Below are 23,345 nucleotides of genomic sequence, written 5' to 3'. Positions count from 1 at the left end.
TTTAGATACCTGGGTCAAAAATTGAGGGTAATTTATTTTATCATGAGAATATATTTCATCGATCTAGTTCATTTTAATCATGAGGAACAAATATGCTAAATATTGTGAATTTATCGAAAATATGTATAATTATTAATAAGTCAAATATCAGTTTTTAATATCTTAAGCTAGTTACTTTTTATGTTGCAAGTATTAAAAATATATTCAAATACAAATAAATAAAAAATATATTATAAATTATTGTTATTTCATGAGTTCTTTGATAATAGTTGGACATGGAATCTGAGATGGCTTTAAAAACTTCTCTGCGCCATAATTTGGATCAGCTCCACAAGCAATCAGTACTTTAACTGTTTCTGGTTTATTTTCTCTAACAGCAAGGAACAAAGGCGTTAATGGAGGCTCTCTTGAAAGCGAATTAACGTCAATCAATCCTCTTTGAACAATTTCTTGAATGATATTTTCTGCATTTCCCATTTTAGCGAGCCAATGAAGCAAGTTTCGTCCTGATATAGCGCATTTATCAGTTTTGACGAAGTCAGGATCATTATATATTATATAATTAACGACATCGAAACTTCTTTCAACAGCTGCAGCGATAAGTGGACTCATTTGGCACAAATCTATTTGATGCAGTAATTCAGGGAACTTTTTGTATATCAAATCAAAACCTTCAATGAAGTTTTGTCGAGCTGCGATATGTAATACGTTTCTTCCTAAGTTATTTGTAATTTCATCATCTTGAGGTGTCTTTTCCATGAACACTTTTAATGTTTCTAGATCTCTGCTTGAAACAGAAAGCATTATAGGAGTAAATCCATCATCTCTTTGTAATTTTGTGTTAATTTTATCTTTAAACTCATCCAAAAGCATCACAACTGCATCTTTTATAGCATATTTCGCTGCATAATGGAGAATTGTCATTGATTCATTGTCAAATGAATTCAAAATTTGAGGAAGATAATCAGCAAGCATTTCACATTTGGAAACTGATGCAAGTATTGGACAAATAATCTGTGTATGCATCGGTAATTGTGAATTAAAGGCGAAATGAAGTGGAGTAACTGTATTTCCTTCGGAAGGGATCATTTGAAAGGGATTCTTTTGGAAAATGTAATTAACGATATCAAAACTATCAAAATGGCATGCGTAATGTAATGCTGTTCTGTATTTATCATTTGTGAAAAATAAATGATCTGCTTTTTGCCGATCTTCGTCTGAATAAAGCTGATTATAGATATAATCTAGCATATCCATCTTTTGAGAGCGAATAGCAAGTTTAATTGCATAATCTGATTTATTTGCTTTTGTTTGTGGGAAAAATTCGTCAAGAACGCTAGTAAATGGGATGTCATTATCATTTTGAATAAATTCTGCAAATTTTTTGGTTAATTCTAAATGTCCATATCTAATACAAGGAATTAAGGCATTTTCCAAGTCGCAGTTATTATCAAGTAACAGTTCAACAATGCCCTTATGACCGCCAGCTAGTGCATAATGTAAAAGTGGCTTAACTCTTTGCATTTTTAGTTTTGAAAAGTCAATATCTACTGATTTTTGGAGCAATGTTGAAAAAATAGTAAAAGAATGAAAGTAAGCGGCAACAGCAATAAGTGGTGCAAATGAAATCTTTCGGTTTTGCATAGCTGGAAATCGAGAATTGACATTTATTGAGTTTTTAATAACGAAATCAACAAATCTACTGAAGTCATCCAATCTGATAATAATTTCTAGTGAAGCTGCATACTTATATTCGAGGGCTTTCATATAATTTTAATGATATTTAGAAATTTCAAAAAAAATGCCACGTGGAAAAAAAAGTTTCGGATTTATTCAATGAAATAACTTATTGCATTGGAATATACTAATGAATTTTTTTAAAAAATAGAATGGATTCGACAAATTCGAAATAGAATTTATGTTCTTGCATAATAGAGTGAAAGCACAGCTATTGCATTGAGTTTCTCCTCAAAATATAAACATAAGTAATGTGATACAGGCTATTAAAAACTCTTTAAAAAATATGAACAAAAATTATCAATCATAGAAAGTCTTTATCTAAAAATAGAAACATACTTCACTTTGGAGTCTCCTTGACTTGTAAAATTAGATCAGTTATACCAAAGTATAAACTAATACCACAAGAAACTAAGCCAAATAAGAACAGCAAGATGCATCCATAGAGATCCCAGCTCTTCCAGCCAGGCTTTCTGTAAACAAGCCAAAGGAGAGCAGGAATTGAGAAATCTACAATGCAACCTCCAATAGCTCCACATATTTGGAGAATTGGACCTGAATTTGGAACAACCATTCCAAATGCAACTGGAAAAACATGGGAAATGAATTGAACAGCTGCATATTTGCACTTATCAAGTTTGAATGGATCACCTTCGCTATAAATGATAGTTGACCATGAAGAAAGAATTTGTCTGTTAAGGCATGGATAAGAAAATGTAACAGCAACAAAGAACGATGCACCAACTCCAATAAATAATTTATTATCTGTAAAGTTTTGCAAAATAACCTGCTTTGTTTGGTCTCCAAACATTACATATCCTAAGCAGCTTGGTACCACAACGATTATGAAAGCAAGTGTTGTTGTTATTGCAAGAGCAATTCTTCTAGGTTTCAATTCTTGATTGAACTTATCAAGAATTGGAAGTGAACATAATGGAAGTGTAAATCCGAGACTCAAAAGTGCAATTGACTGAAATACGCTGATGCCTTTAAATTTACCAAGGGAAAAGCCTTCTGCTGGTTTGTTGCTTTTGATAAGGAAATGGATAATTCCCTGAGCAATGAAGGCGCCAAAGTAGAAAAGCATTAAAAGAATTGTGAAAGTTGACAAAAATGATAAAAATCTGATTGACTTAGGGAAAGAAAGCGGAACAGGTAGAATAAGGCAATATATTAATGAAGTTACTGATCTTCTCCATAGTGGTTCCACAAGATTGACATATTTTGAAAATCATAAAACCAAATTGTTAACTGCGATAATTATATATGCGAGGTTGCATGTGATACAGAATATTAATGTTAAAATTGATACAATTGTTTGGCCAGCACCTCCAAATATTTCGAGACAAAGATCATCTAGGCCTGCTGTCTTTGTATCTCTTTGTAACTTGCACTGAAGCACTGTTGCAACATTTGAAAGGACGCCCATTAATCCGAGTAAAAAGATTGATGGAATTAAGCCGGTCGGACGAAATGCAAAGGGTCCAGCAAGAATACCAACTCCAAGAATAGTATTAAGAAGATTCATGATGGTTCCGAAATATCCTTCCTTTTCTTGTTCTTCTTCAACATCAAATTTTTCAAAATCGCCTTTCTTTTCGACATTTCCTTGCGCCGAAGGATCAACTTGATCATCTTGAGACTTATTTTCTGTTGGAAGAGTTTGTTCGACAATAAGTTGATCAACAACTGGATTATTTGGATCTTGGCTCATTTTTATGTAAAATTTTATTTTGAAATCGATTCTTTTGAATTATCTATCGTGATTTCTCTCAATTTTTGATGCTATTTTATGGAGGTTGAGGTAAAAATTTGAAAATGGTTTGCTGGTAATTTTATACATAATTTCCTGTTTAAATTTTAAAAATCGATTATTGGAGAAAAAACATTTCAGATTTGCAATAGGTGAATAATAAGAGTAAGATCCATTGATTCTAAATTAGGTTTCAATTGATTCTTATTTCAAATTTTTCATCAATTAATCGATAGGTTCAGCTATTAATGTATTAGAATGAAATGCAATACGCCAATTGCATGGATTTTATATTTGAATGATTCTTGTTCCAATAATTTAATTTATAAGAAAATTACAATGGAAATAACATTTTACTTTGAATTCATAGTTTTTAAGTATGTGTCATCAAATTTTGAAGATACACACTAACATTTGCATATGAATTAAGAACATAATTATCAGAATAAAAATCCTTAAATCAATTCTGGTTTATTTAAGCATTTTAATAGATATTCGGAGAATATGTAATTAAGATGTTAGTTCCCATCCAGATGTACAAAATTTCGTCAAGATGAATATTTTCATGATAAATTAGGTCCCAGTATTGATCAAAATATATTATAGATTTCACCATTGATTAAAGCAGCCTATAAACAAAAAAAGAAAGTCATTTATAATTCAAGGATATCCAAATTTTTCATAAAACGTGTTCTATTGAAAGGCAACACATTACTGTAACTTACCATATTGAAGTGAAATACAAATCATCTCGATTATCAGTGCTTTTTCCAAAAAAATCTGAGAAATATTTAATCACAATTATAGGAGCTTTATTTTGGCATTGTATAGATGTCATTATTTTTTTGCTGCCTCCAATATATGCTCATTAATCTGAAGTATCATTGTCTAAGTTACACATAATTTCAGGGGAAAAAAATTGAGATTCAATTCAATGTGGTAAATATGTCAAATCACCAATATTTCTGACACTAATCCCTTCATTAGAGATGGAATGTTTTCATGCCCTCATAAACTACTGCTTAAATAAAAAGAAATAATTTCAATTCTAATTTTGTTCAATATAAATCAACTTCGAGCTGAATTTTAAAACATTTAATCAAAGTCAATTTTATTTTTCATATTCAAATGGACTGAGTGTTAGCATTTAACATTTTTTGCTAATTGTCGTCAAAAATTAGGCGTAAAGCAAAAATTGATATTTCATATGGTTTTATGATAGATAAGCATTATATTCCCACTCATTATATTCGTAAATTTTGAGGTTTATCCTTCGCTTTTAAGATCATTGAATTTGATTTTTATATAAAATAGTTATATATTAGAAAATAATATGAGTTTATGTGATATTATTTTTCAGAAGATTTTGTGTTCTTCTTCAAAATTTTATTTTTTTATTAAAAAGAATCTTTACAAAATATACATTTACTTTAATTAATATTTAAAAACGTGCTCTATCAAGAGTTCCAAAAATTCAATATTTTAGCTTTTCTGAGGTGTCACTTTTGATGAATTTCTGTTTACAACACAAGAGTAACAAAAAGAAATTTAAATGTAAACGAACCTTCAAACATTGTAAATCTATTTAATAAGATATCCTATTAGTACTTATTGAAAATTATTAACTATTCTGCACTCCTGAGCCGATTTATTCGGAGCCAACTATGATATATTTTGAAATGAAAATCGATTCCAATGAATCATAATCGTATTCTGATTACATTTTTATAATGGTAAATAATGTCATACTATGACAATTTGAATATTATTCAAAAATTAATAATTATGTTTCCTATTTAAGAAAAGGTTCATTTTTTCGAAACGCTGTTTTGTAATCTTTTGCCTTAAATTCAAAGGAGTTCATGTATCCTAAAACAGTTCTTTAATTTGTGGAAATTAAGAGATCCTGAGTAAAATTTATTTTATATTGTTTCTTATTAATTATAGTTTTGATATGAAACGGCTAAGTACTGAAAATTGAATATAAGGCGATTCAGAATTGTGATTTCAATTTTTTTCACAATATTGAATTTCATTTTTCGAAAAAATATCCAATGAAAGAGTTTGCAAAAAATAACTGGAAGAAACTAGATATCCCGAACTTTATTATTGCTGGTTTACTATGTGTTGTCTACGAGATACTATTCTTATATGTGAAGTCGAATCCATTACATGTTCCACCTAATGATTCAAACTCAAATTTTCCTTATCATTCAAGTACAGTCCGATTTGATAGATTAATGTTGTATCAGTTTCTTATATATTTCTTTACAATTGTTGTTGCATATCTCTTACAAAGATTCTTTCCTAAATTTTTCAGAAAGTTTAGACCTTTTACACTAGCTTGGGATATTGTAATAATAGAATTCTGGTCAGCAATTATTGTTTCAATTTTCAAAAACTATACGGGAAGAGCAAGGCCAAATGTTTTTGCTGTCTGTAATAGTACCAACGTTAATGGAAGAAATAATTGTTCAAAAGTAAAAAGTGATTCATATTATTATGATTTGTTCCAAAGCTGGCCATCAGGGCATGCGCAAATGGGTGTTTCAGGCATGACAGTTCTTGGACTTTTCATTCAAAGATTTATAAAAACGAAAATCATGTTTGGAATATTATTAGGTTCGGCTCCGATTTTGTATGGATTTTATGTTGGTGCATCGAGAATAAGAGACTTTAAACATCATCCTGATGATGTTCTTGCTGGTTTTGTTGTCGGATTCATTTGGGCTCTGATTGGCTGGGATGTCATGCGGGGTTGTATATTCGAAGAAGAGACTGAACCAGAAAACGCACAAGAAAACTCTCAACCTGAAAATCTTTACAATGAAGATAAAGAAGAAGACTCTGGTCCAGGAATAAATGTATAATCTTTATATATTTAACAACAAACATTAAAAAGATAGCATTAATTTCCTATTTTATTTGATTCCTTTCTAAGTTCTGTAGATAAATGAAAAATGTGTAGAAGTTTTGTTCACCAATATCATTAAACTTGAAATTAAGAGATTTATTAAATTATGTAAGAGTAACAGGAGTTAACATAACAATAGTATTTCTTACAATCACTACAATTGATATTTAAGAGGAAAACAAAAAATAGAATTGGAAAATTAAAAAATATTAAATGTAAATTTACAAAACAATAAGAAAATGATATCTTTGAAGTCACATGTATGAACTATATCATGACTAAATGATTACATACATGAAAAAGAAATATTAAAGGATTAATTTTTCCTAAATTAAGGAAAAATTGGAATAAACAAAAAAATAACCCAGATAATATAAAAACTACTATTACATAAGTAGTTATTGACGATTGCAAGCGATATTTGGTAAATATAATCCAAGAGTTTGAGTAACTTGTTGAGAAGTTCCATCTGATGCTTCTACAACATATCTCATTAGTATTTTTGATCGAATAAAGCAGTCGTTTGCAGGAGGAAGTGTCCAAAGTTTCATTGGACCAAGTTGAAGAGTAAATGGCGATTGCGAGCCTGGGCGAGGTGTCCCATCCATAATTTGGTATTTGCAATGCCATATTTCATGTGTTTTGTTGTTTTGAGAATTTTTTAAAATTTCTTCTGTTAAAATAATGATATATGAATTAGTAATTGAGTTTGGATCAGCTCTGTTTACTGTTATCTTTCCAGATATTGAGTCAAATATCGATGATACAGTAGATTTTAACGAAATTGAAACATCGTAGCTAGGATTTTCGTTATTTATAGGCATAACCATTTCTCTGAGGGAAGATTGTCTATAGTCAGCCTTTAATGCTACGATAGGTAGTGTTTCAGTAATAGTTTTCATTGATTTTTCAACAATTGCTTCTAAAAAGTAAACTATATTAGTTCTATCACTCTGATATGTTGGATATGTTATTTTTAGTGGTTGAAATTCAAATGGTTGAACATTTTGTATTTTTTCAAGATCAGAAAATTGAATTGTTTCGATAATTTTAGTTGCTTGTAGTATTCCTTTTGAAAACGAATTTGTTGTTATTTGTATTTTGAAGGATTTTGCTTTCGATAAGAGTTCTTCTGAATCATTTATAACAATTTCGCCTTTAATTACATCACCTAGAAGAAATATTGGTTCATCATTGATATCTAGTTTAGTTTTATAATAATTGTTTTGCGGAAGCTCATAAACATTTATTCTCATTGACATTTTTTTTCAAAAATGACAGATTTTCAAAACAGTCCTGAAACTAGATGAATAGCATTAGAATGGCTTTAATTGTATGTTGTTAGGTTCTTTAAATTAACCTAAAAATCGTTATCACAAGAAACAAAGAGAAATAATATATTTTTGATATTCGAAAAATTTAAATATTCAATTCTTTGAAGAATTTTTTTATTCAAATTAATTTTTCGAAAGAATCTTCATATATAATGAAGAATTTAAATAATAGAAATATAATTATTTTTGTTCAATTTTATTATGGCAGCACTTAAATCCTATTATCTTATATAAATAGGCTTGATTTTTCTTTTATCATCGAGTTTTCTTGATAACTTCATAAATATCGCTAAAATACAATAAATTATGTTAAATTAGAGGATGTACAATGATTATATGAAATTTAATGATATGGATATTAATTTCAAAAAAAATTGGCATAATATAATATAGAATTATAATTAACTTATCTATAGATAGATCCACTTCGAACTATTCTAACAATAGCACAAGGCCAAAATTCTCAATTTCTATCCATTTGAAACATAAGAAGCAGATCCCAGTCGTAACAAAAAAGTTTCAAACATCACTTTTTGGTGGTTGAATTCATATTAGATAGGATGACTATATCACCCCTACCATTTAGAATTTTAGAGAATGTAAAATTAATGAGCGATTTCAATTTTTCGTTTTACTTTTTTTTTCTTTCAAAATAAAAAATCAAAATGAGTTCTGATGGTATAATTCAGAGAGCTATTACTGAACAAGAATATATGAATCTTACAATTCAAGGTGAAGATACTCCAAAAACGATTGATGAAGAAAAGAAGAAGCTTTTGGAGGAATTGAAAAACGTTTCGATTGCAAAAATCGAACTAGTACGAGTTTCAGACAAAAATCTCAACAACAATCTTCTCGAACTGCAAAAAATCGATTGCGTAATTTCCGTGTTCACAATTCCGCCAGTTGATAGCTTTTTATATGTTGAAGTTACTGAACGCCAAAAATTCGAAGAATCTTATGCCGGCCGTCGCTACGAATGGCTTAATTCAGATGATTTTGTGAAAATATTTTGCAATATACGATTTTCCCATTTATTTGATCCCAAAGAACAAGCATATGCGAGATTGCATTACCCACCTTACGAAAATGATGTATGCGAAATTCTTGATGTAAGAGAAGACCTCAAAGAAGCTTATATTCGTGTTATTCCAAGAGTTGACATACCAAAGCTGAATATGACTGTTAACGCTCCTACTCCATTTAGTATCAAAGCCGCAACAAGAGCAAATTTACCTCTTCAAGAAGAAGATATCCACATTTCATTTTCCAATTACGCAAAAGTCGCACGCGGATACATGTTCCAAGATTCATATTTTGAAGGAAAAACTACAATCATGAGAGTTAGTGTCTCCAATCTTCTTTTCAATACAAAGATTTCGAATCAAGAAAAGAGAGCAATCGGAGATAGAATAATTTACTTCACTCATTCTAGAAGAGATACATCAAAGCAAACAGTTGATACTCCGCCAAAAGAAACCGACAAAGCTAAGAAGAGAATTAAATCCGAAACCGATAAAGAACCAAAGGCAGTCAAAGATGACGAAGCTCCTAAGCCTGCTCGTCGTGGTCCTAAGAAAGATGAGGCACCAAAACATAGAGGAAGAAAACCAAATCCAAACAAACAACAGAAATCAAGATCAAGGAGGAAAGAAAAACAGGAACTTGAAGAGGAAGAAGATGAATCAACTGAATCGTCAGAATCTTCTTCAGAAGATTCAATTTCGGAATCTTCATCTTCTTCATCTTCAGATCAAGAGCCTATGCCTCAAGCTAAGAGATCAGAAAAGATTGTTAAACAGATCCAACCACAAAGAGTTACTAAAATTTTATCTGGAAAACCACCAAAATCTGTAGCTCTTCAATACAGTTTAGAAGGGTCCAAGAATCACAAGCAAACACAGATTTTAGACATCCCTGTTATTATGCGCTCATATACAAGTCATGCAACTCAACCCGAAATTTATTCGATGGTTGAATTACCTACAAGGGAGATTGCTGTTGTTACACACAAAGACGAAAAGTGCTTGACATTACTTATATTTACGAATAGATCCATTTCCATGGATTTGAACGTTGAATTGCCAATAATTCCGGATGATAACTCAGTTCATGATCGTATTGGACGTAGAGTATTCCCTGGTGATGTAATCTTTGTTAAGTCTGGCGAGAACATGAATTATCAAGGTATTGTCACTCATACTAGAAATAATAGAATATTCGGAGAACTTTCTCTTTCTGGAGATGTCAAACCAATATGGGCTAGTGGAAGAGAGATAATTCTTATAGAAGATGACTTAGGACCTGTTGAGAATTAAAAAAAATAGATTGTAAGTTATAAAAAATGCATTTTTTATTGTTTTATCGATACATTTGACTTTCATTTATTAAGCATACAATTAACAGTGAAATAACAATATATATTTGTTGAAAAAATTAGAAAACATAAATCTTACTTGTAATATGAAATGCCATAGACTCAAGTATAATAAAACTTCATTGTGGTTAAGTATAATGTTAAATAAAAAAAAATAATGAAAAGAATTAATAAAACTCAGATTAACAACATAGATTTATTGTATTCAAACACAGAAAATGGCGCCATTCATTCGGAATTCAATATGCTAGCCATTTGATTTGTTCTATTTTCTTCATTTGTACATAGAGTATTTAACATTTTTTCAACACCTGCAATGGTCCTATTGTGAACTTTTCGCGATCGACGAATAGATGCCAGTAATTCGTATGAATCGTCAATTATATCATTTGATGGAGGTCTGTTATCTTCTGGATCAATTGATATCTCTTCACATTGTTCAACAACCATATTTGGCTTCTTTATTTTGAGATTTTTAACTTGCTGTTTTAATTCGAGATAATTTCTGTTTTGAGTTTCAAAAAGAACCATTAAATTTTGCAACGCAGCCCTTAATGTATCAACATCCTGGCTTTCGAGAACATCATTAAACCTATTTACCAATGAAAGATCCATTTATTATTCGTATACGTTTAAAATTGAGAGATGACTTTTAGTGGCATGTATTGCTGAAATACTTGAAACTAATCAGCGTTCAATGATTGCATTTATATTGCAATTGTTTCCAATCGAAATACCCAAATGCGACGTTCAAAAATTCAGATTATAATCAGTGTATTTGTTTTTTCAGTTAATAAATCAGAATAAAATATAATATATTTACCGTACAAAACAAAATCAAAAATATACATACAAAAAAATAAATATTACCAAAAAACTCCGAGTGGATTTAAGGATGGCTCTTGTATTTTCATTGGATTAATTTGGAAAAACTGCTCCCATGAGTCATATTCGTTGTCATTCTGATCAACCAAGTATTTTCCATCTGAAGATGCGACATTTACTCGATTCCATACCTTGAAGGTAAATATATTCTGATAAACAAATATTATGCAGTTCTGTTCTGTATTATCAAAATATCCATAAAGACCATCAGGATTTGAAAGCCCTGAAGGATCTGTAGTAACATTAAGCCAATTTCCATGATGGTTTGAGGAAGAGAGCATGCCGCCGACCTTCTCCATTAATGTTTCTTCTGGACCAAATTTGGCCATAAATTTTGTAAAATCGGATAACGTTACTTGTGTAGTATCGGCGCATAAGAATATAACTCGTATTAGTTGCGTCGCATTTTTTAATGACTGCTTTGATATTCTGAAGCGTCTAGCTGCTAAAAAAATAAAATCGTCAAGTGTGAATGTAGTTTTTCCACCGGAAGCTTCTATAAGTTCATCCCATATTGAAACGGTGAATCTTCTAAATTGCTGCTGGATTTCTGGGTCGCATTTGCTGATCATTACATCACGCAAAATAACAAACTTAGAGGACTGTGAATCATCAATATTTGAAGATTTGAGTTGCTTGGCAACATCTTTTTGGCCGTTCTTATCTGAAGTAATATCTGCAAGGTCACTTAAGGTACTTGTGATAGTAAATTTCTCACGAGTCCACTCTGTCCAACCGTTCTTATCTTGTTGTAATTGTTGAAACCCAAGATCACGTAAATTAACGTTCAATGTATTAAGTTTAATTTCCATAACTGCGCCTAATCGCTTTTTATTGATTCTAAATTGCGTATCTGATATCCAACCCGCGCCAATATATTCTATCATTTTCGGATCGCTTCCTGCAAATTTTAATAAGATATGAAGTTTATTCGCAAACCTTGAACTTGGATCACGGCTACTTTTTCTTTTGATCATTTCATGGATATCTGGAGGTAGTATAATCTGATCTTTACCAACTTCAACAACAGGATATCCATTCATGAAAAAATATTTTTGGGAGGTTATTCCCCCTAAAATTAAATCGTGTCAAAAATCTGTTATTTTTTTCTTCTTATGAATTCTCGTGGCAATTCTCGGCTTAACACACGACAAGGCAGCCGATTAAAGCTTACGAGAACACCAACTCAAGAAGATCTAATGAATACTAAAGCTGAAGTTGATAAATTAAGAAGACTTTTAATGGATAAAAAGCAACAAATAACAAATTTAGAGAAAGAAGCATCCAAGCTCGATGAACTTCAAATTTTAATGAGAGATATGATTTACAATTTTCGCAGACAGAAAAAAATTCAATTTTTTGATATCGATCCAGAGCAAGACATTCCTTTACGATCTCCAAACCAATATATCAAGATAATCAAAGATAAAATTTCAGCCCTTTTAGCTACTCATATGCGATTATCTTCTAAATTCGAAGTAGAATTAAAGAAACAACAATTTGAACAAGAACAAAAGATAAAAGGAGCGCAACAGTTACTAGAAAACGAAAAGAAAGCACTTGCAGATGCTTTAGCAGATAATAAACATCAAAAAAGAATGATTAGAATGGTTGTTGGTCAAAAACTAGTTTTACAAAGAACTATTATCATGGCACAAGATGCTGTTGATAGGCATCAGCAAATCCGTGAAGAAAACCAACAAACTTATGAACAAAAGCTCCAAAATAAACTCCAAAGTATTCAAACAATGAAAGAAAAGTTCCACAAAGAAACACAAGAAAATACAATGAAACTGAAGAAGATGCGTCAAAAGAACCAAGAAATGATTCAAAAGAAGGAGTATCATCAACAATTAATCGATCAAAAAGAAAAACTTCAAGCAGAATTCCAGAAAATATCATATGATCAAAGTTGTTTGATGGCTGATTTAGACCGTGCTAAAGAAGAACTCGATTTGATACATCGTAAAAACGATTCTTACATGGCAAACCTCAAAACACATGAATTATTAGATGCGGAACGAGAAAATGACAGACTAAGACATCTCCTTAAGAATGAGAAGAAGAGAAGTCAATCTGCACTCGACATACAGCTTTCAAAGACAAAACAATTGGAAGACCATCTTCAAAGGATCATCGAAGAAACAACTAATATTAATGCAACAATTGCTGATAACGAAGCTAAGTTACAGGCATTGACAATGAGAATTCCAGATTTCAATCAATTGCAACAAGCTCTTGATCGTGTCATTTCAAATGCTCGTAAAAACAAAGAAGATGTTTTACAAACACAGTATATGCTCGATGAAATCCGTGATAAGAATCGCCTTCTGGAACAACAAGAGTATAATGAAAGTAAGATCCGTACTGAACAGCTCAAACAAAGAATTGGAGATCCATTGTTTGAAGATTAATATATTGTTTGAATTCATAAATCAAAATTTCCATGGAATTATGTTTGAAATCTTGAAATTTTTTTATAAAACTATCCAATCGAAAAGTGAAAAATTGAGTGAATTTTAATCATTATTTCCTCATTCTAGAATTGATTTGATTGAAATATAACAGATATTCTAATTTTTTGGAACTGTTTTGCTGTTATAGTTTTGCAGTTCCTCCAAATCTACAGCATGATTGATATAGTTTCGATTTTTGTTCTTATCAACTTCAATATTTATTAAATTCAACTGCAATACCGAATCTGCAATTAAGGGCTTGTAATTACAAAGATTCAATCTCAATAAATAAATTTAGATTGAACTTTATAGAGACATAAATTTATTAATTACCAATCAATCTCGGTACTGAAAAATATACTATCTCTTTTAATACAGGGTTTTACATAGGGTGCAAAAAATGCGCAAAAAAGATTATTTAAGATTGAATTTGAATTTTTTTGCGTTTTTGAAAAATTTTGGAGTTGATCATTATTAAAAATCAAATCCATTAATAAAGAATAGCAACAGTTGGTTATGCAAAAAAATATAAAAGAAAGAATTTGCATTCATATTTGACTACTTTACACGGATTGATTTTTAAATGCACAAATAATCCACAGATCGAATTTAGAATAATCCTTTTTGTGCATTTTTTGCACTTGTAGGAAAACCCTTAATACACATTAATAAAATTTAAATAAATAGTCTTTGAAATATTTGTCATTGATCTGAGAGATTAACGTCTAAGAAATTATGAGAAATAGAAATATGGATAAAAATATGATTTATTCAATTAACAGGACGTGTGTTAAGCGTGATAGTAAGAGAGAGGCGGATATAATTAGATTTATAATATACGTTGTTATTGATTGTTATAGGAACATAAGGAATTGTGATGTCATCAATAGAGATGTATTGAAGAATTTCAATCGTTTTTTGATCAGAAAGACCTGCTCTGTTATCATAATGAACATAAGTTGATTTCCTATCAAAAAGATTTTTTATTGAATCTGTTAAAATTGTTCGACGTGTTACAAATAGGTGACTTCCGTATCTAAATTGGAAATAACCTTGATTACCAATATAAATTAAAAACTTTCCAGGAATGGAGATATTTTTTGGATCCATACCAAACGGAACACCATTTTCATCATAAAATATAAAGTTTCCAACTGAAATTACATTGATATTGTTTAGGAATGTAATACATGATAACGATCGACAAGTATCAAATGCACGATCTCCAATGTAAGTTAAACATCCAGTGAATGTGATATTTGTTATGTTTTTGCAATATGAAAATGCATAATCTCCAATAGATGTTACACTCCATATTGGTGAAATATACTTTAATGATGTACAATTCCAAAATGCATAATTTCCAATAGGTGCATAATTCGATGTGAATGATAAATTTGTGAGTGATGTGCAATTAAAAAATGCAGCACCGCCAATTGATTTCACAATTCCTGTTATTGTGAAATTTATTAATGATATGCAATTAGAAAATGCAGCACCGCCAATTGATTTTACATCTCCTATCAATGTGACACTTGTTAAGTTTGTGTATTCGCGAAATGCATTATATGAAATAATTGCAGAACTCACTCGAAATGTTATATCTTTGATTGCAATCGAATCCGGAATTGCTTCTATTCCAATATATGTTAAACAACTAGTTATTGTGATATTTGTTAAGCTCGTGCATAAATAAAAGGTTCTCTCTCCAAGAGATGCTAAATTTCCGAGAATTAAGACGTTTGTTAATAATCTGCAATCTTCAAATACATTATTTCCAATTTTAGCTATCATAGATAGAATTGTAATATTTTTGATTGAACAATATGAAAATGCCCTATATCCAATAGATGTTATATTTGCTAAGATTGTGCAATTAGTAAGTCGACATCCTGCAAATGAATAATTCCCAATATATGTAACTTTTTCTGGAATTACGATATTCGTAAGTGAGCAACCACAAAATGATTTATCTCCTATATAAGTTAAATTTTCTGGTAAAATGATGTTTGTTAGTCTACACCCATAAAATGAACTATCTCCTATATAAGTTATATTTTCTGGAAAAATGATGCTTGTTAGTGGACATTCATAAAATAAACCATCTGCTATATAAGTTAAATTTTCTGGTAAAGTTCTGTTTGTTAGTTGACATTTATAAAATGCATATGATTCAATCACTGTCAATCTTTTTGGAAAATTTATAGTTTCTAGAAGGCATCCAGAAAAGCATCCATCCCCTATTCCTATAATGGTTTTAGGAAGTGAAATTGTTTTCAAACTGCAAAATTCAAATAATGTTCCATTGAGAAATGTCAGTTTATTGCAATTACTGAGATCTGCTGATCTGATTGACACCGACGTACTAAAGCTAAAGTTATAAATACTCATGATTTGACTATCTTCTTCGAAACTAATTGATAGAATGTTATTTAAACAGCTATCAAATGCTGGGATTTCGGGGTATTCAGAATATATTTCTTTGACATATTTAGGGATAACAATGTCATCAGATGATCCGGAACAACCAATAATAGTTTCATTACTTGCATCTTTATATTGAAAAACACTAGTAGATGAACTTTCTGAAAGTAGAAAACAAAACAAAACTAGATAGGATTATCTTTTTAGAAATTAATAATAACGAACTTGAATGTATACCTTTATTTATAAATTTGTACCTTTTCAGATTTTATATTGTATGTCTGAAATAAATATAGTCAAAGCAGGAAAAAAGAGAAAAAACGTGCTTGAATATAAGTGATTTTCTTTTTTAAAAACAAAGGAATTCGTAATATCATTTGGAAAGTTAATGCTGATGTCGTATTGTGATTTGTTGACTCTTGGATGAATTGTTAAATTTGAATTGCAGTAGATAAAATATGGATGTTGTTGTATCAATGTGATTTTAGACGAGTTTGGAATTCATTTGAAGGTCAAACACCTAATCCTACATCTCTTGATGTTAAAATAAAGAGAGAGAGAAAGAAAAAATTTATCCAGCACTGCTTTCATAATAAAAATTTCATATCAACGAATTTTCTCAAAAAAAATTCTGTGAGAAAAATTTTGATAAATATTAAGATAACTAAGGGTTTCGTTTTGCGAAAAAAACGTACAATACGCAATTTCGCTAAAAAAACATTTAGCTAGCAATTTCGACCTTTGACTCCACTCAAGACGTCACTTTTTTAATTTTGCGGTATCATATTTTTGGAAAATCTTTATGAATATTATATAAAAAGTCTCTTTAATATCTATATTTCATATTTTTATCGATTTTTAAAGTTTTTGCGAAAAGTATTCAATTATTTTTGCTATTTGGTCGGGGAAATGTCAGATTTGCGACATTTTCTGATATGATATTCAGATTCTACGTTGATAATAATGCTTATAGAACCCTCTTGCTATTGTGTCAAAATTGCGAAACCGATAGCAAAAATATCTCGCAATATCAAAATTGAGATATTGAGTGAATTATGCATTATAGAGATTAAAAATCTGATTTGTGAAAACATCTTATCAGTTTCTAGCTAATTCAAAAATCTTTACTATCTTATTCGATTAAAATGAAAAGGGAATAGTTTCATTATGCTTTAAATGACAGCCTTATAATATAATCATAGTTTTCGCTCAATATGCAGCATTTTTTTTTCGAAATCTATGGTCAATGTCCTAAATACTGATTGCTTTGCATTCATATCTCTTACATTTTCTATACCCACATCACTATTCATTGCTATTCCTATCTTTTTCATTTTTGTTTGTTTCTCATAATTTCTCAAAAAACATGATAACTTGATATTTGTAAATATCATACTTTATAACGTAAATAAGAACTTGACCTATTAAGAAAAGCAGTAATGAAAAGAAAATCTGAAATTCATAAAAATTACAAGTTTCTGATGACAATTAGCTTAATTAAACCAGGTACAAGATTATATAATTGTATTTTCTATCCAATTATCCATATAATATCTTATCCAGAAAAAATAACTTGATCAATACCAAATGATTTTTTAACTAGTAAATAAAGTATTTTCTTTACACACACATTGTATATCATAGTTTTTTTTTGGTTTCGCAAAACATCCAAAAACAAATATGCTATAAAAGTGACAATTTTAGCAAAACGAAACCCTTACAATAATCGATATAATATAATGATTAAAATACAATATCCTATATAATTAAAAGATTTTCTTGACTTACAAAAATCTAAGAGTATCCATTTCAATAATTGTAATTTCAATATATTTAAGTATAAGCGTATGATTTTGAACAAATCATCTTTTACCTGCCTGCCTTCAATTTTCAAAGCATCTTTCAAAATTCTCAAAAAATAGATTTCCAAAAATTATTAAATCTTAATCATCAGCTAAAATCATATCAAAAATAAATTCATTCAAAAAATTGTTGATCACGTCAGTTGTATGCGATATTAAATCAATAAGATAACTTAGCAATTTTGACTTTTGCAAAGCATTGCGGATCTAGAAAAAAAAAATATTTGTATGACAGTAGTCCGGAAAGACATAGGATTTACAATTCCTCCTATGAAAGGGGAGGAAACACCGTATGTCAAGCCAACATATGAGCAAGTGAATTTTCGCTTTAGATTCCAGCGTCCACCGAGAAAAGTTCAATTCTCACCAGATATTGATGAATACTGGAACCAGTTTATAAAGGATTCGCCGAAATTATCATTTACAGACCTATATGAGCGCGTTAAATCATGCACAAATCCATCTTCAATCATGGCTGCATTCTCGGATTCAAACGTATCAGACAATCAACTCACATCAGATCTCATGAGACTTATCCAATGCTACCCTGATATCCTACCACCTAACAAATTAAATGTTTCCTTATCACCAATCAAATTGACAGCTGCTCAATTCACATTAGAGTTCCCTCCACGAATTGCCAATGTTTTTAACAGCATAATATCGCTTACTCAAGTAATTTTAGATCGTTTGCCCACATACGAGCAAAAGATGGAAGTTATTTCTAAAACTGCTTTAGGTCTTCTTCCAAAAACATTCAAAGAGCAACTTAAAACAAGGCCATTCCTCACAATCTTGTGCATTTTCCCAGTAATCGATGAAGCAGGAAAGAAGAATTGGATTATCATAAAGAGAGATAGAACCGTCAACCTCGTTGATATGGATACCAACAAAGTAGTCAAAACTTTCAGTCTTGAAGGCATTATTGAAGATATTAATTTCAAAGAAAACACAATTTCCTTCGAAGGGTTTGGAGTATATAAATTTACGAACCAAAATAGCATTTGCATCTGGAAAGATGCACAAAATGACAACTCTGACGTTTTAGTTACCCTTCTTAGCTGTATTCCTGTAATGATGGAATTTAAAGACAAAATTCCTTCGATTTTCTACGACCAGATGAAGAATTTGATCTCGAACGATGTTTATGATTTCGTTCGCGCCTTCGGTACCGTTGCAGTTTCAAAGCCAGGCAAAAAAGCTTTTATTAATTTAGTTCAATACGTTTTGTATTCAGGAACCGTCACAACTCTTGTTAGATATTTGTTCGGAACCCAAATTAAGAACACAATTGCCGAAAATACCATCTTTAGAGAAGCATCCGCTTGTTCTGTACTTTTTTCAATGATTTCCGATAACTACGGTTACGATTTCATTGACAAAACAGTCAACAAAGCTGCAAACTGCCAGTCAAAGATCGAAACTGTCGAAATTATTACAAGAGATTACGGAAATCTTCCTCTACAAATGAAGAACTTGATTTCTGCAACGTTCAGAGCAACGAGACGTAAATATCCTGATAGATTAGTCCCATTACTTGCGATTTCTTCCATGTTTATGCTCAGATTTATCAGTCCTGTCATGGCAAACATGGGAAAGACAAAACTCGCAGGAGATGCAATGAAGGCATTCGTTTTCTTCAACTCAAAGGACAAAAGTGAAGAAGAATTTCCAAAAGAAATCTTTACCAGAATTGCAGAACAGTATATTTCGAATCTGGGCTATTCAGATTCAACTTACCACTTCGCTGAAGCTAATCTTGAGGAGATTGTTGCCGATTGCGCTACTTACAACAAAGAAATTTGCGATAATTTAAAGAGAAAGCCAACAGAGCATCCTCTTTACTGGTCAATGCTCGAATTGCTCGAAAACTGCTTTATAGGTGATGAAGATTTAATGACAGTCCTATCACAAGGATATTTAATTGAAAATTAATTTATAGATATTTATTTGTTAACTTATTTTATTGGTTAAAATTTATCATTATATTTCGATTAACTTGTAGTATATTTTTATATAACTTATGGATAAAATTGATAATATTCACTCATTCTCAAACTCATACGGTTCGAAACCTTCAAAATTCTTTGTTTTGACTGTATATTACTGTTTTCTCACGTATATTTGGAAATAAGAAAAAAATAATTTGTTGACATTTCTTTAAAACAAAATAGTAGCTTTAAAAAATGATTACTGTTCCTTAGGAGCAGCCGCTTCAGCTGTTGGCTGCTGTTCGAGGATTTCTGTTTGCTTTTTGAGGGCATTAACGCGATTTGTGATACTTACTAATTGAGATTTGACTGAATTTAATTTCTGAATAGATTCTGTGATCCTTTCCATTGCTTTGGCTAGTCTTTCTTGGCTATTCTTTGTTTTATCTTTTAATTTTTGTTCTGTATCATCTAATAATTGAATTAATTCTTTCTGCTCCTTAATGACCTGATTAATTTTTTCTTCTGGCTTAATTTGATTAAGCTGTTCACACACAACTTCCGCCATATAATTTTTTTTTTATTCTTAAACTCAATGTCACAGAGGAGTTACATTGATTTGATGAATTTATTTCAAGATTTTGTTAATGTATATAATAAATTATACAGACTTAAAACATTCGCTGACGAAGAAATTCAAGAATTTTATCAAGAAATTAAAACAAAACTTCTTGAAGCGAAAAATGGATCACCTGATCAAATCTTATTATCTATTTCATATGCAGTGTCATTTAATTTAAGATATTATAAGCAATACAAAGCTTTTTTCAAAATGATATACGATGAATATCACCCAAGTTGGTTCAATTTATCAATTCCATATTTTTTATGGTGTGACCTCACTGATGAACATGGGTTTTCATTGTCTGAAAAATATCGTAATGCAATTGAACGACAAAGTAAATTCGAATATTCATTTGAATTTCTTGAAGAAAGCACTATTTACAGAGCAATTCTTAATGATGACATAGAATCATTTATATCTTTCACAGAAAGAGATGATTTTAATCCCAACAAAAGAATTAAAACAAATTTGTATCCTATGCATTGGTTTGATCTTTCTTATCTTGAATTGTGTTGTTATCATGGTTCAGTTAATTGTTTTAAGTTTTTCACAACAAAATTTAACTATGAACTTACCAATGTTTGTCTTGAATATTCGTTTTTGGGCAGAAATCCAGACATTATGAGTGAATGTTTGAAACATCTCAAACCAACATATGCATGCATGGATTATTCAATTGTTGCACATAATATTGATTTTGTCTCTTTTTTGATGAACGAATATAGAGTTATGCTGCAAATATCACAATCTGCAAGCATTTTTTGTTTATTTTGATCTAACTAACTCTATCAATGAATGTTTAGTTTATTCAGCGAGTTTTAATATACCATCCCTTTGTGAATATTTTCGTTGCCATAATGCAGATATCAATGCTCATATCAAAGATGTAGTTGTTGGTAACGCTTCATGTCTTCAAATCGCAGCAAAATATAATAGCGTATATTCAGCCCAATATCTCATTTCGCATGGAGCTGACTTTATTTCACGAGACACACTTCAATGGTCACCGCTTCATACGGCAGCATATTATAATCAAGTTGCAATTGCAGAACTTTTTGTTTCTCAAGGGTTTGATGTGAATATTAAAGATCACAATGGATCAACTCCTCTTCATATTGCTGTTAATTATAACCGTATAGAAATAACTGAATTTCTTAATTCGCATGGCTCCAATATCTATGTATCAAATAACGAGTCAAAGACTCCTTTTTCGTGTGCAGCATTGGGAGAATGAACTGAAATTTTCGAAATTCTTATTTCGCAAGGTGCGAATTATACTGCAAAATGTCAATATGATGTACCTTGTTTTCACAAGGCAGCATATTTGGGGCGTTTAAATACAGTACAAGTTTTTCTATCTCATGGCATAGATGTAAATTTAAGAGATAAAGATGGATGCGCCGCACTTCATTATGCAGCTTTTGGCGAAAAAGTTAGTATTATTGAATTTTTGATATCGCACGGTGCTGATGTCAATGCAATCGACAACAATAGGAAATCAGTACTTGATTGGACAGATAAGAATAATAGTCCAGATACAGTAAATCTTCTTCTTTCTCATGGAGCAACGAGCAACCTAACTTTTATTTATTCTCATAATGCAGAAAAGGAAGGAAAAGTTAAATGTGCATGTTTAATTTAACAAAAATTTTAAATATTAAGGTTTATTGACTTCTGTTGATCATTTAAGAGGATTTCCGACAAAAGGAACTCCAATGTCCATGATTGCTGCGTTTGCACACAATGCACATTCTTTGCGCTGAACTGAGAAACTCTTGATGGTATTTGTGGCCGCAAGGAAAGACTAAGAATGGCTTTCCGATAAGAGTCTGCGTGCAGAATGGACATGTTTCGTCATTAGATATTTCAACACAGAATTTAGATGCTTTGTTCAGAACAAGAGCAAGTGAAATTTTATCTTGTGTAATTTTCGATTCGTTGCACATACTTGATATGTGTGATTGCATTGATGTTGTTAAATCACTAACTTTAGCATCGTTTGGAAGGTATTCCAAAGAAATAGACTGGTCAATGCAGTTTATTGACAAAATTATGCGGCAGATCTGTTATGCAACAATTTTTAACAAGTCTAAAGAATACTTTAGTAACATTGCGCCTCAAATGAGCTAGCTCTGGAATCTTAACAATAGAAGAGTCAATGGCGGCCAAAACGCTATCAAAATATTGTTTTTCAATGAATAAATCAATTGAAACTTTATGAGGCAAGGTTCTGATTTATTTTGAAATTTAGAAATAAATATATATTATAATGAGGAATGAGGAGATATAATAAATTTTAAATTTAGGACATTGACCATAGATTTCGAAAAAAAAATGCTGCATATTGAGCGAAAACTATGATTATATTATAAGGCTGTCATTTAAAGCATAATGAAACTATTCCCTTTTCATTTTAATCAAATAAGATAGTAAAGATTTTTGAATTAGCTAGAAACTGATGAGATGTTTTCACAAATCAGATTTTTAATCTCTATAATGCATAATTCACTCAATATCTCAATTTTGATATTGCGAGATATTTTTGCTATAAAGGTGACCAAACTATTTTTTGAAAGTCCGCCATAACTTTAATGGTACTATTTCAGCGTGTACAATGAATACAAAAATTCTAAGAGTGCCACATAAAATAGTACTTTAGACTTGAGTTAATGCTACCAAGCAAATGTTAAAAAGATGACTTTAGTGTTTTGATAATCAAAGATTAAAATCATTATTGTCTAAATCAATAATCATAACGACAGAAGTTAATGTTTTTTCATAAGTGTTTTAAATCCACTTTTAAAAGTATACCTCAAAAATCAAAATATCAAAAAAAATTGGCCGATAGGTTTGGCTTTAATTTTTGTCTGCTTTTATGATTTGATATGGATGTTATAATTTTAAAAGTTGAGCCAAATTCACCAATAGATTTTTGAGATTTGCAAATACTCAATAATTTTCAGCGTGTTATCTTTTATTAAAAGAACTATTTGGTTTCAGTATCATAGAAATTGATATTTACTTTCTATTTGAACCTTCATTTAGCT

At 30.4% G+C, this 23,345-nt stretch overlaps 11 protein-coding genes across 11 annotated transcripts, besides 2 other annotated features; 4 read left to right on the top strand and 7 right to left on the bottom strand.

Moving 5' to 3' along the window:
* Positions 1–63: 63 nt before the first annotated feature.
* On the bottom strand, positions 64–1,774 carry TVAGG3_0712280 (spectrin binding; the record flags this gene model as incomplete). The annotated part of the gene is made up of 1 exon (XM_001580815.2): positions 244–1,767. The coding sequence occupies one exon, from the start codon at positions 1,765–1,767 to the stop codon at positions 244–246; it is 1,524 nt and encodes a 507-aa protein (XP_001580865.1).
* Positions 1,775–2,004: 230 nt separating this feature from the next.
* Positions 2,005–3,453, bottom strand: TVAGG3_0712270 (amino acid transmembrane transporter protein; the record flags this gene model as incomplete). The annotated part of the gene is made up of 1 exon (XM_001580816.1): positions 2,078–2,824. The coding sequence occupies one exon, from the start codon at positions 2,822–2,824 to the stop codon at positions 2,078–2,080; it is 747 nt and encodes a 248-aa protein (XP_001580866.1).
* A 1,527-nt stretch (positions 3,454–4,980) lies between these two features.
* Positions 4,981–5,018: a mobile genetic element.
* Positions 5,019–5,524: 506 nt separating this feature from the next.
* Positions 5,525–6,466, top strand: TVAGG3_0712250 (phosphatidate phosphatase protein; the record flags this gene model as incomplete). Its single annotated transcript, XM_001580818.2, has 1 exon — positions 5,731–6,360. One exon carries the CDS (start codon positions 5,731–5,733, stop codon positions 6,358–6,360), a length of 630 nt encoding a protein of 209 aa, XP_001580868.1.
* A 336-nt stretch (positions 6,467–6,802) lies between these two features.
* TVAGG3_0712240 (vacuolar protein sorting-associated protein 26 family) lies at positions 6,803–7,666 on the bottom strand (the record flags this gene model as incomplete). The annotated part of the gene is made up of 1 exon (XM_001580819.1): positions 6,803–7,666. The coding sequence occupies one exon, from the start codon at positions 7,664–7,666 to the stop codon at positions 6,803–6,805; it is 864 nt and encodes a 287-aa protein (XP_001580869.1).
* A 737-nt stretch (positions 7,667–8,403) lies between these two features.
* TVAGG3_0712230 (Spt5, KOW domain repeat 1 domain-containing protein) lies at positions 8,404–10,056 on the top strand (the record flags this gene model as incomplete). Its single annotated transcript, XM_001580820.1, has 1 exon — positions 8,404–10,056. One exon carries the CDS (start codon positions 8,404–8,406, stop codon positions 10,054–10,056), a length of 1,653 nt encoding a protein of 550 aa, XP_001580870.1.
* Positions 10,057–10,082: 26 nt separating this feature from the next.
* Positions 10,083–10,753, bottom strand: TVAGG3_0712220 (uncharacterized protein; the record flags this gene model as incomplete). Its single annotated transcript, XM_001580821.1, has 1 exon — positions 10,344–10,730. The coding sequence occupies one exon, from the start codon at positions 10,728–10,730 to the stop codon at positions 10,344–10,346; it is 387 nt and encodes a 128-aa protein (XP_001580871.1).
* A 228-nt stretch (positions 10,754–10,981) lies between these two features.
* TVAGG3_0712210 (Initiator binding protein 39 kDa family) lies at positions 10,982–12,043 on the bottom strand (the record flags this gene model as incomplete). The annotated part of the gene is made up of 1 exon (XM_001580822.1): positions 10,982–12,043. One exon carries the CDS (start codon positions 12,041–12,043, stop codon positions 10,982–10,984), a length of 1,062 nt encoding a protein of 353 aa, XP_001580872.1.
* Positions 12,044–12,115: 72 nt separating this feature from the next.
* On the top strand, positions 12,116–13,496 carry TVAGG3_0712200 (uncharacterized protein; the record flags this gene model as incomplete). The annotated part of the gene is made up of 1 exon (XM_001580823.1): positions 12,116–13,414. One exon carries the CDS (start codon positions 12,116–12,118, stop codon positions 13,412–13,414), a length of 1,299 nt encoding a protein of 432 aa, XP_001580873.1.
* A 415-nt stretch (positions 13,497–13,911) lies between these two features.
* On the bottom strand, positions 13,912–16,483 carry TVAGG3_0712190 (surface antigen BspA-like family; the record flags this gene model as incomplete). Its single annotated transcript, XM_001580824.1, has 1 exon — positions 14,228–15,847. One exon carries the CDS (start codon positions 15,845–15,847, stop codon positions 14,228–14,230), a length of 1,620 nt encoding a protein of 539 aa, XP_001580874.1.
* A 1,487-nt stretch (positions 16,484–17,970) lies between these two features.
* TVAGG3_0712180 (GTPase activation domain, GAP family) lies at positions 17,971–19,677 on the top strand (the record flags this gene model as incomplete). Its single annotated transcript, XM_001580825.1, has 1 exon — positions 17,971–19,677. One exon carries the CDS (start codon positions 17,971–17,973, stop codon positions 19,675–19,677), a length of 1,707 nt encoding a protein of 568 aa, XP_001580875.1.
* A 232-nt stretch (positions 19,678–19,909) lies between these two features.
* On the bottom strand, positions 19,910–20,240 carry TVAGG3_0712170 (uncharacterized protein; the record flags this gene model as incomplete). The annotated part of the gene is made up of 1 exon (XM_001580826.1): positions 19,933–20,082. The coding sequence occupies one exon, from the start codon at positions 20,080–20,082 to the stop codon at positions 19,933–19,935; it is 150 nt and encodes a 49-aa protein (XP_001580876.1).
* A 2,607-nt stretch (positions 20,241–22,847) lies between these two features.
* Positions 22,848–23,345: part of a mobile genetic element that runs on past the window's edge.

Source organism: Trichomonas vaginalis, chromosome III (genome assembly GCF_026262505.1).
Source record: "Trichomonas vaginalis G3 chromosome III, whole genome shotgun sequence".
Lineage (NCBI taxonomy): Eukaryota > Parabasalia > Trichomonadida > Trichomonadidae > Trichomonas > Trichomonas vaginalis.
This window is presented reverse-complemented; position numbering and strand designations above follow the sequence as displayed.